We start from the raw sequence: 12,692 nt of genomic DNA, 5'->3' as shown, positions 1-12,692 counted from the left end.
ACAAGATAATGCAAATATACCAGCATTTTAGGCCTGGCTCCGTGGGACAGTTGGGGTGGTTAGGGTGCAAGTTAAATGTGGTTTAAAAGTAACTTCACTTTTCCTCATCTGTAGGAAAACTAAAGGAGAATGCAGCCCCTAGTGGAAATTAGAGCAGCCCCAGGACTGCAACAAAAGAGGCCATATGAAAAATCAGTAAAATGTGGAAGCAGTCTGACCATATTCATGTTCTACCAGCCATTTTCAAAGCATCTCCAGGATCGTGTCCATTGTTCTGTTCCCTAGGATAAGTGATTACTTTCCTGAATTTGTATTAGCAGTTTAACTTTTATCTGTACTTTATACTATAGGATCTAGCTGTTTGGATCTCCCTGTATTAAACTCAAATTCATTGGCCCAGGTAATGCTGACTCACATCACTAAGGGGTTAATGGAAGGAAACTGAACTCTTACAGAATTAAAGTCAGTCTGCTGGAGAAAGTTAGGTCAGCAATGGAGTAATCATAAAGCAAGTGAAACAGAACCCAGGGCCCCCACTAGAAAAAACAAAGCAAAAGCCCACAGGATAATTAAAGAATTGTCAACCAGGCCACATAACTCTGTGATTAACTGTGTATATGGTGATACTACTAACAAGTTTAATGGGAGGTTTTCTGAATTAAAAAAAAAAATAAATTCACTTTTGCCTCTTTTCTTTACCTCTGTAATGATGAAATGGAGTGTTGACATTATCATGAAATTCCTTACATATCCCCTTAATTGGAGCTGATTTTACTGCTACATTTGACTGACAACCAGGCATGCACCAAAAAAAAAATGAAATCCCCTCCCCAACATTTAACGCACCACTTAAAAATTCCAACGTCTCTCAAACAGTTCTGAAATTTACATTTGAAAATCAACAAGGGCATTGTGTTTACAGCCAGTGCTGGCCCACATCATTCTGCAACCTCAGGGCTTGAAACCTCCCTCTCTTAAAGAATGATAATTATTTCTACTAAAAAAAAATCAAAATACAAACAAAAAGTGGAGCATAAGGTCTGTCTGTTCACCACCTTTTCTACTTTTATGTCAGACCTTTGTGATTATGTAAATAAAGATAAATGAACTCTACAAAACAAATAACTACAAAATGTTACAGGCGCTGGACAAAATTATCTGAATTTGGAAATCTGTTGTCTATGATCTTGTTCAGTGGTTTTCAACCTTTATAGACTCAGACATCTCTTGACAATTCTTAGTTTTCACTCATTTCTTGACTATGGTACAATAGTAGCACAATTTCTTGGTTACAAAGAACTCAGAAAGATGGGTTAGAATTTTTTTGATATTATGGATTCCTATTTGAAATCTCTGGATTTATCCTGTGAATCATGTGTAGGTGTTCACACGCCTAGTAATACTAATGCTGCAGGTCACCCTTAAAAGAATCTTGTGGCACCCTAGGATGCCACATCATCCTTGGGTGAGAATCACTGATCTTGTTATATATACTGAGGTCATTGATGGTGTGTCAAGTAGAAGCTTGAGAGACAGGTTTGATTCACTGTTAATGCTGTAAATAAATGCACACTTCAGTATGGGAGAGCTCGAAGCAGCTTAGCACATGGCATGTTCCTTCTGAAGACAAGAACTCTGTTTAGTGTACTCTGATTGTGCTCTGTAAACTTACAGGAAGGTTTTAGGGAGGGTACTGGAGCTGCGATAATTTATTGGAAAAAGGAGCTTTTTTCATTTTTGTCCTCATCCACAATGAGAGCCAGTTACAAAGGGATAAGTGATAGCGTTCCAGTCCGTTCATACTTCCTGTGGTGTCTCTCAGCTCTATCTGTGAACTCCCAACAGGCAGTGCAGCTTAGCTAGGGAACACTGGAAAAGAGGACTCCCCCACAGATAATGGAGTTGTGCTGATTAATCAGCAGGAATGTTGGCACAGAAAACCTTGACTCCCCATCCTTGTTTTGAATAGGCTGCAAGATTGATATCAGAAGTATCCCTGGATAACTTGTGCAATATCATAACCCCGTAAACTGCACGGAGGGTGCGGGTAGATGTAATTTGCCCCATCTCAAAGAAAACTATTTGTTATATAGAACAATAAATAAAGAAAGAAAATAATAAAAAAGGAAATAAAACCACCCATGGCTATACAGGGCACCTCTATTCAATGAAGCTACTTGAAGAGCTGCCCCTTAAGGATTCAGTTTATTAAACTGATTGCAGTTTCCTTTGTATTAGTTTAATAACTGAGAGGGTGTTTGCTTGCTTGTTTTAGGAAGAAATTCATTCTGTCCCATTTTAAATAGCATCTGCAAAACATTTTAGAAAGAAATGTCAAACTTTATCTACCTTCTTTTAGAATGTAGTAACCTTTTGTACCCATTACTTTTATTTTCATATTAATGTTCTTTCTGATTCCAGACAGCAATGGAGATGCTAACATGGCAGAAGAGAAGCAACGTTTGCCATCGTTTCTAATCTTGAAACCTCACAAAATAAGAAATAAATCAAAACAAACTAAGAAGCACATGAGATTCATTCTCTAATTCTAAACAGTGCTTCTGACTTTCAGCTGTACCTCTGTCCTGAACCTTTATATCTTCAGAACACAGGATGTATAGTAGGATACACCTGAATCAAAAGGATCAGCATCCCTTCTGCACAGTAGATGATTCACCTGCATGTCCTTCTGTTTGTGCAATATTGTCTGCACGGGGAAACTTAGTTAATGAGAAGCTATTATGAGTAATAAATTCATGGAGAGGCTGCTGATTTTGTTCACGTTCTAGGAAATACTAGATAAGTGAGCTAGACAGGGGCTCATTGGGACAGAGAGCCAGATTGCACTGCTGGGAATGTTCACAGGGCTGCTCTAAACTGTGAACTCTGGAAATTTGTAGGTCTGGGCACCAGGGGTGAGGCTTGTTTCTCAGTAGTGTTCCAAAGCTCACTTACAAGGTCTTCTGGACATACCCTAAACCTCCTTGGGGCTACTGTGAAAGAAGCTGAACTGGAATAGCATGAGCTCTGAGTTGTAGGAGGTTGGTTAGTGATCTGAGAATCAGGAGTAAAATTCTCTCTCCAGAATAGCCCTTTCACTTGGGAGACAAAAGAACGCTGTGAATATTTTGGACAAAAACCTTTTAAACCAAGATTCTACTCTCTCCGTGTAAAAATTTCTATTCCTGATTGTATCCAGAATCATTCTGTAAAACCTTGTATTTCCACACGATACACTCAAGTTGCTTAGTGACCTAAGGTGTTGTCCCCGGGCAGCAAAGATCAGTGAACTTCAAAATCAAGAAGTGGAGAAAGGTAACTTTCTTTGGCAGCCTGATGCCCATTTCTAGGAACAACACTGATCACAGCTCAGCCAGTAGTGCTTCGAACACAACTGCATAGCAGAACACAGCTCCAGCAGGAAAAAGGGAATCCCAGAAAGAAAGCATTGGAAGTATCCCAAGTGGCAAGCAGGGTTTATTAGGAACTTGGGTAAAATCTTGGCCCCACTGAGGTCAATGGTCAACCTCCGAATGTAGACGGGGCCAGGGTTCCACCTTTTGCATTCTGGTGTTAAGGAAGTGAACGTGTTCTGTATTTCAGGCAAGGACTGGAATGACAGCCTGGTGACAATTCCTTAGGTCTAGGAAGCACAAACATCCTGGCAGAATGATAAGCAACAAAAATCATCACTACACATGCTAAATCATGAATGAGTGAGTTATGATATAGCCTTCACAAAATCTCCTCACTTTAACTTTGGCTTTTCAGTGATGTGACTAAACAGACCTCTTGAAACATGGCATGAAGCCCTTAAAATTCTTCCTGTTAATGGAAGAGAAGCCAAGATGTAATTCTACATAACAGCCAAAAACAAAGAGGTTTTATGATACAAGAGAGCTGACACAACTCATTACTCATGCAGTAGATAGACATGCTGTCTATATCATGCAACATGACATTCATCTCACAGGAAATGAAAGAAGAATCCTGCTGAGTAAATTAGAATCAGTGGTAATACAGCTGTTAGCTACAAACATTTGTTTGGCATGAATCAATCTTGACTCTCCTGTAGTTTGCTTTGATGGTCTCTCTAGTATCTTGTTGACTAATGATGAGATCATGGTTTGTTAATCTAACTGCATAAGGAAAACATTCTGCCAAGCAAAATGCAGGCCACTTTGCTGGGTATTATTGAAGTTGTTTATAGACCTTGTGTTTACACAGGCATCCAAACCATTTATTGAATATTTATTTGGCTTATTTATGTACAAAACTGCATGAACATAGAACTGAATCCTATCTTGAATCAGAGTTACTCTGTCTGCCTTATAGTGGGTTTTAGCTTGAAGAAAATGGAAAACAGCCGCCTAAAATACATTTCATGTTGGCCACTGCTTCAAATGTTCTGTATGTTATCTGTGATTCTCATCTTCAGAGCTTGTAGCAACTGGATGGAGTTGCAAATCACTTCACATTTGGAGGTAACACATTTGCTTTCTAGCAGGAATTATTGGTACACAATAAACATTTGTGGAGCAAACTGCTGGGCAGTATGTCGAAAAATGTAAATTGATATCCAGATCTTTCCCCTGGTGATGCATTCTTAATGTATTATTGTTCTCCTTTCTACTAAGGAATGAAAGTAGAATACATTTAGATTTGTTTGCTAGATAGCATTAGCAGCTACATATTTTCCCCCAAATCCTGATCTTTTATAAAACACAAAGCTATTGGTTAATCATGTTAATATCTCATGCTGATAACACAATTACTGATTTAGTAAATGCAATATAAAGAATGTGACTATCAACCTGGCCTCAACTTTTCCCCCCATTTTGAATCTACAGTATTCTGGTTGTAAATAGTTATAATCTAATATTTTAATGTAGTGAAAAGTCCTTTTCTGACTGGGTCTTTAGGAGACCTTGTATGGTTCTATTAGGAAGAACGTGCTGTATTTAGTTTATTATGGAAGCTAAAAAGCCAGAGAAAATTAGATGATCCTAACTGTCCAGTCATCTCGTGAAGTGTTGCCAGCTCTCATAATTGTCTCACAAGACTCCTGATTTATTACGACCCATGCACCTGGATTCATGTGGCTAGGGGAGAATCCCACTTTTATTTTATTTTTTAAGTAGCTAGCTCTTTTGGTTGCAAATCAATCCATCATCGAACCCTTGAAAATGTGATTCCAAAATGGCTCTGAACCAGAAAAACAAATAAAAAGAATCCTAACTATGTTAGGAATTAGAAACAATCTCACATGCTTCAAGTCCATTCATGATTTTTGGCACCTGACTTGTGATTTTACAACACTTAGGATGTTGATAACTGAATAACGATAGCTAGTCACACTATACCAGAGGGTTGTCTCTTCTCTACAATAAGAGACACTACAGGTTTTCTGTGGATTTCTTTTGGTGCATTTCATCACAGTTAATTTATTGCAGGAGTAAAACTACAGATGAAAAATTCCACTTGCAAAAAGTGAAGTGACCTCTATACATCACGCACAACATTTCAAGATGCTTCTAGATATTTATTTGCTTTAAACAAATGCTTTAAAAACAGCTGGTGATTTAAAGTTCAAATATTTTTAATGTATACATCTTGCTGTTTTCAACCATAGTCTCCTAATTTATACATACCATATGCACGCAAATGTTATCTAGTTGTCCAACTACTGAATAAAGTGTGAATAAAGTGCGCAATAAAATGTTAGTTAGTTTTCCAACTGTTGAATAAAATGTGCAGATTCCTGTTTGTGCAAAACACCTGCTTAATCACTTTTTGGTGGCTGCAAAAATCAGAGTCCATAATTAAGTGTATACAGGATGGCACATCTGTAAAGCTACCCTAAGAGTTTTCCTTCTCTTCTGAGATTTCTATCCTTTATTAGAGAAGGATTCTTCAGAAAATTAGAAGATACTCAGAAGTAGAAGAAACACCTCTTGGCCTTTGTAATAAGTATGAATTGCTGTCCCCTCACAAGGATTTATGCGGTGATGAAACAATGGCTGAAGTTCATTTAGATGAGAAAGAATAGAATGGTTTGATCATTCCCTAATTAACATATAACATTTAAAGATGAAAAAAATAGTAAATGTGCCAGTTAAGCAGCTTTCAGTCCTGTTATCGGGGTACAAAATGGGGCATGGACGAGGCACTGTTTCAAAAGTACCAAGGAGAACCATGTTCAAACCTGTGGCAATCTTTCAGCCCCTTTCTGTGAGTTCAGGTGAATGAAGCTCTAAAAGATATTGAGTTAGAGCTGACCAAAAAAATCCAGGTTTCACTGTTGTGAGCTTCACAGAATTAAATTTCATTTTCCTGGCCCACCGTCATCTGGAGTTTGTTTTTGTGCATCAGGGAACTGAAGTGACTACTGCACATGAGAATTCATTCCTGATCCTCACTATTACTCTTATATTATTTGATGGTGAGCTATAGGACAAATATGAAGACATTGCTTGCCCTAAAGGTCTGGCTGTTTAATGGCAGACATGGATGCAGTGGAAAATTGAGGGCTTGAGATAATATAGCTATAAATAATCTTACACATGTGGTCACTCCTTGTGACTCTCATGGAAGAATTTGATATTTAAGAGAGACTTGAATGGAGAGAAGTTAGTGGGATGGTAAGCAAATCAAGAAGTGGGTGGCATGGAAAAACACAGGGAAGTAGGCATGAAAAGCAAATAGGAATGTGAAATCCTGAAATCGATGGAAAAACTCCCGTAAGCTCTAATAGGGCATATTCACCAAGAACTGGCATCAGTGTCAGAAGAGAAAGGCTAAGGGACAATATAGTTGAAGACAGACTCTGTGATGAGGCAAAAAGAGTTGCAAAAGGCTTTGAAAAGAATTATAAGACATTAAAAAAAGTATGTGGTATTTGAAAGGGAGACAATGGATGGCAGCAAATAGGTATTAGCAAAGTCATACCATCTGGTGAGAAAGACTGTGTTCAGCGGTAGAATTGTGCCTGACTGAGGGATGCAGAGGGTGTCCAAGAGACTGAAGGGGACAAGATTGCAGGAATTAAGAAGAATGTGAGCAAGGCCAGGTTCAGGAAAAATAATTAGATAAGAATAGACCTTTTTGTTAAAAATTTCTCCACCAAACAAACTGCTGAAGAATATAAACCAATATAAACTGAGAAGGCATCAGACCTGCTGATACCTAAAGAGTTAATGGCAAAATGCTCCATGTCTTGATCTTGATTTTTTTTTTTCAGTGCAGCAGCTCTCAACATGTGGTTCAGAGAACACTAGTTGTCTACAGTACCTTTCCTAATGAGCCGCAGAATGAACCACTTTGAGAATCAGGCACTGGGGGATTGAGAGAGGAGGTGATCCATTGACAGATATTTCTCTTACAAAGTGGCTTGTGGGATAAAAGGGCTGAAGAACTACTGTTTTGGTGTGCATGAGGCAAGCTATGAAAGCCAGGGGACCACAGAAAGAGTTGGGATGGACAGTGACAACTGAAAGAAAAATATGTTTTTTATATGCTCATTTTTCAAATTTTCCTCAGGGCTGGGAAGATGAAAGGGAACCTGGGCTTTTGACCCGTGGCATATTTTTAATAAGTCTGAAAGTGCATAAAGTCTGAGAGAGAAACAGAGAAGAAATGGGGAGTACAGACCAATCTACAAAATGTTCACAAGCTTAGCCTTGAGCTGGGCTTAGGCTGATTTAAGCGTAACATTCAAGCCTAAGCCAAATGCATTGTAGCACATTCTGCTTGGTCTGTCTCCTTTCTACTCTAAATTTAACTCTCTTTTTAGGTATATATCTCCCTTCTACATCCTGTGAAAGGCACGAACATGATAGCAAAAACTTACAGCTTCTGGTTATAAAGCCAGTAAGGGTGCCAGCCTGGCAAAGAGAGGAGACAAAACCAGCAGTCTGTAGGATCTACAGATGGCCACCTTATATATATTGGCCCTTCCACATGACTGCACTAAGGAGGATCAATGTACAGTGACATACTTTTATGTCTCTCAACCTTTGTCCTCTCCCGGCAAGTCAGGCCACCCACCCCAATTTGCACAGAGCACTGTGTGTGCAATATGGCATGTTGGTTCCATTATCTATATGTATGCTCACTTGCTTTCTTTTCCATTTGATTAACGTGGCTTTACTCCTCTTCAGTCTATGCTGCAGAAGGGAGCAAGTTGTAAAATGGGGAACCAGGACTGAACTTGCCTCAGTCAACAGGCGGGGGTCAATGTTCCTTCGGAATCAGTATTTGTTTTGTTGCTGCTGCGATGAATGATAATTACACATGCTTACTGGGAGAACAGGGGCTTTTTATCTCTCCAATCAGTTCAGATGATATTGGCTCGCTCAAGTGGGAAGAAGGAAATGTATAGCTACCACTTAAGTATAATCTTGAACAGATAGGGTCAAGCTTAAGTGCTATCCTGAATCAGAGCCTGAACGAGCTCAAAATTTAAGAAAAAATATTCTCAGAATATGAGACAAAATGACTGTCACTGTATGGGCAGAGTTCATGTACTCAGTCTCTTTTACTATCATTTTCTTTGTTCAATTTAAATAAAGAGGTTGAGATCTCTCTCTCTCTCTCTCTCTCTCTCTCTATATATATATATATATATAAGGGTGTGCGAAGGGGGCCCTATTCGAATTGGATTCTGCCTGAATTGGACTGGGGACAGTGATTCAATTTGTTGATTCGGATCACTGTCCCTGATTCAATTTGGCCAATCTGAAGATTCGATGCTGATTTGGAGAATCAGCAATTTGACCACAAACACAGCTTTAAATATTTTTTCTACATACCTTGAGGTACTAGGTGCAGCTCATGAACACTGCGATGCTGGGACAGATGGAATGTCCCACAGGAGTGCAGGGGGTCCCCTGCATGCTTGGCGGTGAACCCAGAAGTGGACCAGAAGTACTTCCAGTCCACCTATAGGTCTGCCAGGGAGCATGCAGGAGGCCCCCCCCACCTCCCTGGCTCAGCAGTCAGTCATGGGGAAGATCCCATGTGCCCCCCAGACTCAGAAGGCACCAGTCGCCAAGCCAGGGGGCGGGGCACAGAGGATCCCCCCCGCGCGCTCTTTGGTGGACCTGGAAGTGGACCAGAAGTGCTTTTGGTCCACTTTCAGGTCTGCTGCCAAGTGTGCTTGAGAGCCACCTGCACTCCTGTGGGACACTCCATGTGCCCCAGCATCACAGCATTCATGAGCCGTCTGCTACCTAGAGGTATGGAGAAAAAACATTTAAAGCTGTGTCTATATCTGAATCACCGAATCTTTCCGAATCTCTCTGAATCTATTTGGAGGGTTCCAATTTGATTTGAAGAGATTAAAGGGTCCTCTGATTCAATTTGGAATCAGAGATTCAGCCACCGAATCAGGCTGAATTGAATCAGGGACCAAAGCTTCGCACACCCCTAATATATATGTGTGTGTGTGTATTTTATATATATGTATGTATGTATATAAGTATGTATTGATATACTTCATGAGTGTACGTGTGTGTGTGTGTGTTTATAAAGGGCTTAGTTCATCTGCCTGTCTATCTGTAATGGTCTTGGAGCACTGTGATTGGTTAGTGAAATAACCAGAGGAGATGAATTGGGGGGGGTGAGGCCAGAGTGTGGGGTTGTGAGGCAGAGGGGGATGGAGGGGCCGGCAGGGCAAGCTTCCCCCTCCCTCGCTCCTAGGAGGCTGCAATGGTGTGGGTGGTGGGTGACAGCACTCCATCTCTGCCCCCCATATCATTCTTGAGGGGCAATTGGGTTGTGTGTGTGTGTGTGTGTGTGTGTGTGTGTGTGTGTGTACACATACGTGTACACACATTCATAAAGTATATAGATATACTACTCATAAAAAAACCCTGCAGCAAGAGCAACTTATTTTCTCCTGGAGAGTAACAGCTTAGGATAGGGACTGTGGGGCTCAGTTGCTCTTATTTTGCACAGAAGTTCTATATGCAAATGGTGACTTCTGCAGGCAGAAGGTCAGTTGAATGAACTCTTACTTACAGCATGCATGACTCCAATTTTTTTCCTGTGATTCTAATAGTGGAAAAGTGAGACAAATCCATGCTCCAGGCATTTAAACTTAACTAACTTTGCTTTTCTGCTGATGCATTTTCTAATTAACTTGTTAAAGCTAACATGTTAACTCCTGGTACTAGCATCTGAAAGAGCTGGTGGAAATGGCCATTAATATTTTGGCTGTGGGGATATTTGATGCCTGCTGGAATTCACTGGAATATACAATGGCTGTAAATATAAGTAGAGATAATGTATTTCCATTTAAATTTCATTAAAAAAACTGGAAATGGTTTCTGAAGAGTCTGAGGCTCTTTATATAACAGTTGATCTTACAGTACTGTATTTAAAATGTTACAATGTTGACTTGCTGTTACAAGTATTCAGTGTTACAGGAAATCAGAAACAATATGGAACAGTTTACACTAACTCTGCATTAAAATGTTCCATCTGTTCTTGCTTTAGGTTCTTACAGAATTGCTTTTTCATCTCTGTAATGCTTTTCACTTCCTATTAGTAAGGCTTTTAAAGGTAGACACTGAGTTAGTATAAAACCCACAACTTTTGAGTTTAAATGCCTATTAAAAGTAAAGCTGTCTGAAAGTACAATAAAAATTTATTTTGGCTACAAAAGACAACTTTGAAACCTAACCCATCTGTATTTTTCCTCCCCCAAACAGTGCAACATCCTGTATAATAGAATATTTATCTTAAACACAGACCACATATCTTTATGAAAACAATTGTTTCAACTTAATTTATGGGGGGAAATCAGCTCATATTAAGGTTTCCAATAGTTTGTGTTGCTAATATGAAGTTGTTACATTACAGATCTAATACAATAGTTGTAATTTCTCTGAATACTGATGTTACAGTTGATGCTTTATATTATCTTTTGTATATTATAACCTAAAATGTTATATAAATCTGCACACAATTGCACAAGGGAATTTAGTTTCAGGTAATTGTGCTTGTAAATCAGGCACAAAATTGCACCCATATTTTCCTGATAATTTAGGCTCATGCTGTGATATCCAAATTTATTATAGACCTGACACGATAAATATTTTAAGTAATACTTTCATCTGTTTCTGTAGTCACTGCACACACAAGATGCCCATTGACTTCAGCAGGAGTTACCACACATGTCTATAAGAGCTGCTGGATTAGATAATTTATAATCTCACACCAAGAGCAAATTACCTCACTGTGAAGGGCAGTCCATGCTTGATGCACACAAAGCAGCAATTGACATACGTGGGAGTTATGTACTTATATCAAGGAGAGGACAGACCCCTGGAGTTGTAGGCTTCTTCCATACAATGGTTTGTCAAAGTCTGAATGCAACAGAGCCTGTTTTTAGCACTCTCTAAATATAACCAGATCTGAAATTCCTGCTGAGATTCCTTTCCTTATGGATTCCTTTTTTCCTCCTCAGACTGAGAGATAAGGAGCCTTCTCTGTGGCATCAGCTTGTGTACCTTTGTCATCCCCTGATAACAGCAGTCTTTGCACATCCAAGACCTAGCAAAGTTGGTATTCTGATTGGCTTAGCTCCCCTTAGGTAGGCTACAACCATTATCAGAGTTAACCTCTTTGGTAGCTTCTAGGACACACAAATTACCCATAATGGCTTATAGGTCCGGATCTGTCTAGTCAGTCTATTTGGTCTGTTTAGTTAGTCTATAAAGGTGCATATCTACCCCAGCATCTGTCTACTCATATTTAGTGTGTCATGTCTTTGAGTCCTTGCAAACCCTAGTAATATTTTTCCAGGTGTATTTGAACCAAGATTTTTGGCACAGCAGGAATGAAGGGAAAGTAATAGTTCTGTGTTGGTAGTATATAGGTTTAGGTGGAAGCATGGGCCATTCTGCTGTGGATATATCCTTTCTACTAGATGACACTGAGGAAGTTAGGTCAAGGGCTTGGTTGTAGTTCCCTAAATATTTTCTTGATTCATATCTTACGGTAACATATTTTAGAATACACACTTACCTCAGTAGATCCAGTAAAAGCAATTTTATCTATGCCAACATGAGAAGCTACTGCTGCACCAACAATTGGACCAAATCCTGGCAAAATATTGACTACTCCTGGTGGAAAGCCCGCCTATCAAAACAGAATGAAAGGAAACATAGCTTGTGAAAACTTGACCAAGCAAATTAAACCAGATACACTCTGGTAGTTCTTTAACTGTAAAGAGAGATGGAGACATTATTCCTGTCAATTATTCTTACCTCCTTGATGAGGGCTCCCATATAGAGAGCACTGAGTGGTGTTTGCTCTGCTGGTTTAATAACTACTGTATTGCCACAACACAGAGCTGGAGAAATCTTCCACGCAAACATCAGCAGGGGGAAGTTCCACTGCAGGAAAAAATAAAAGATAGATGGAAAAATATTGCAGTGGTGCTTTGTTTGTGAGATGTCAAGCTGCTACCTCACTGATTTCTCAGGCTTATCCTCAACATAAATCTTGCCCAGGACAAAGCAAGGGTTTTTTAATTACCCCCATTAAGAAAGAGGTGACATTGCCCTTTGAATTCTTCTTTCTCTTCTGTTCAAAGAATTATAACCCTTGCCCCCAATCCTCACAAAAGGATTTTGTGTTATCTGTTATTTTTTATTCACAGCTTTTAATTTCGTTTAATATTTTGT

At 39.4% G+C, this 12,692-nt stretch overlaps 1 protein-coding gene across 2 annotated transcripts in view; it reads right to left on the bottom strand.

Moving 5' to 3' along the window:
- Nucleotides 1–12,692, bottom strand: part of ALDH1A2 (aldehyde dehydrogenase 1 family member A2) — a 42,862-nt gene that overhangs the window by 17,219 nt on the left and 12,951 nt on the right. For both annotated transcript variants that reach the window (XM_019533489.1, XM_019533490.1), the window contains exons 5-6: nucleotides 12,273–12,401; nucleotides 12,031–12,144 (exon numbers count right to left, since the gene is read on the bottom strand). In XM_019533489.1, the coding sequence (XP_019389034.1) occupies nucleotides 12,031–12,144; nucleotides 12,273–12,401 (243 nt within the window). The remainder of the gene's footprint in view (nucleotides 1–12,030; nucleotides 12,145–12,272; nucleotides 12,402–12,692) is intronic.

Source organism: Crocodylus porosus, unplaced genomic scaffold (assembly GCF_001723895.1).
Source record: "Crocodylus porosus isolate Cpor-Errol unplaced genomic scaffold, CroPor_comp1, whole genome shotgun sequence".
In the NCBI taxonomy this organism is placed as follows: domain Eukaryota; kingdom Metazoa; phylum Chordata; order Crocodylia; family Crocodylidae; genus Crocodylus; species Crocodylus porosus.
Note: the sequence above shows the minus strand (reverse complement) of the source record. Positions and strands in the feature narration are given on the sequence as shown.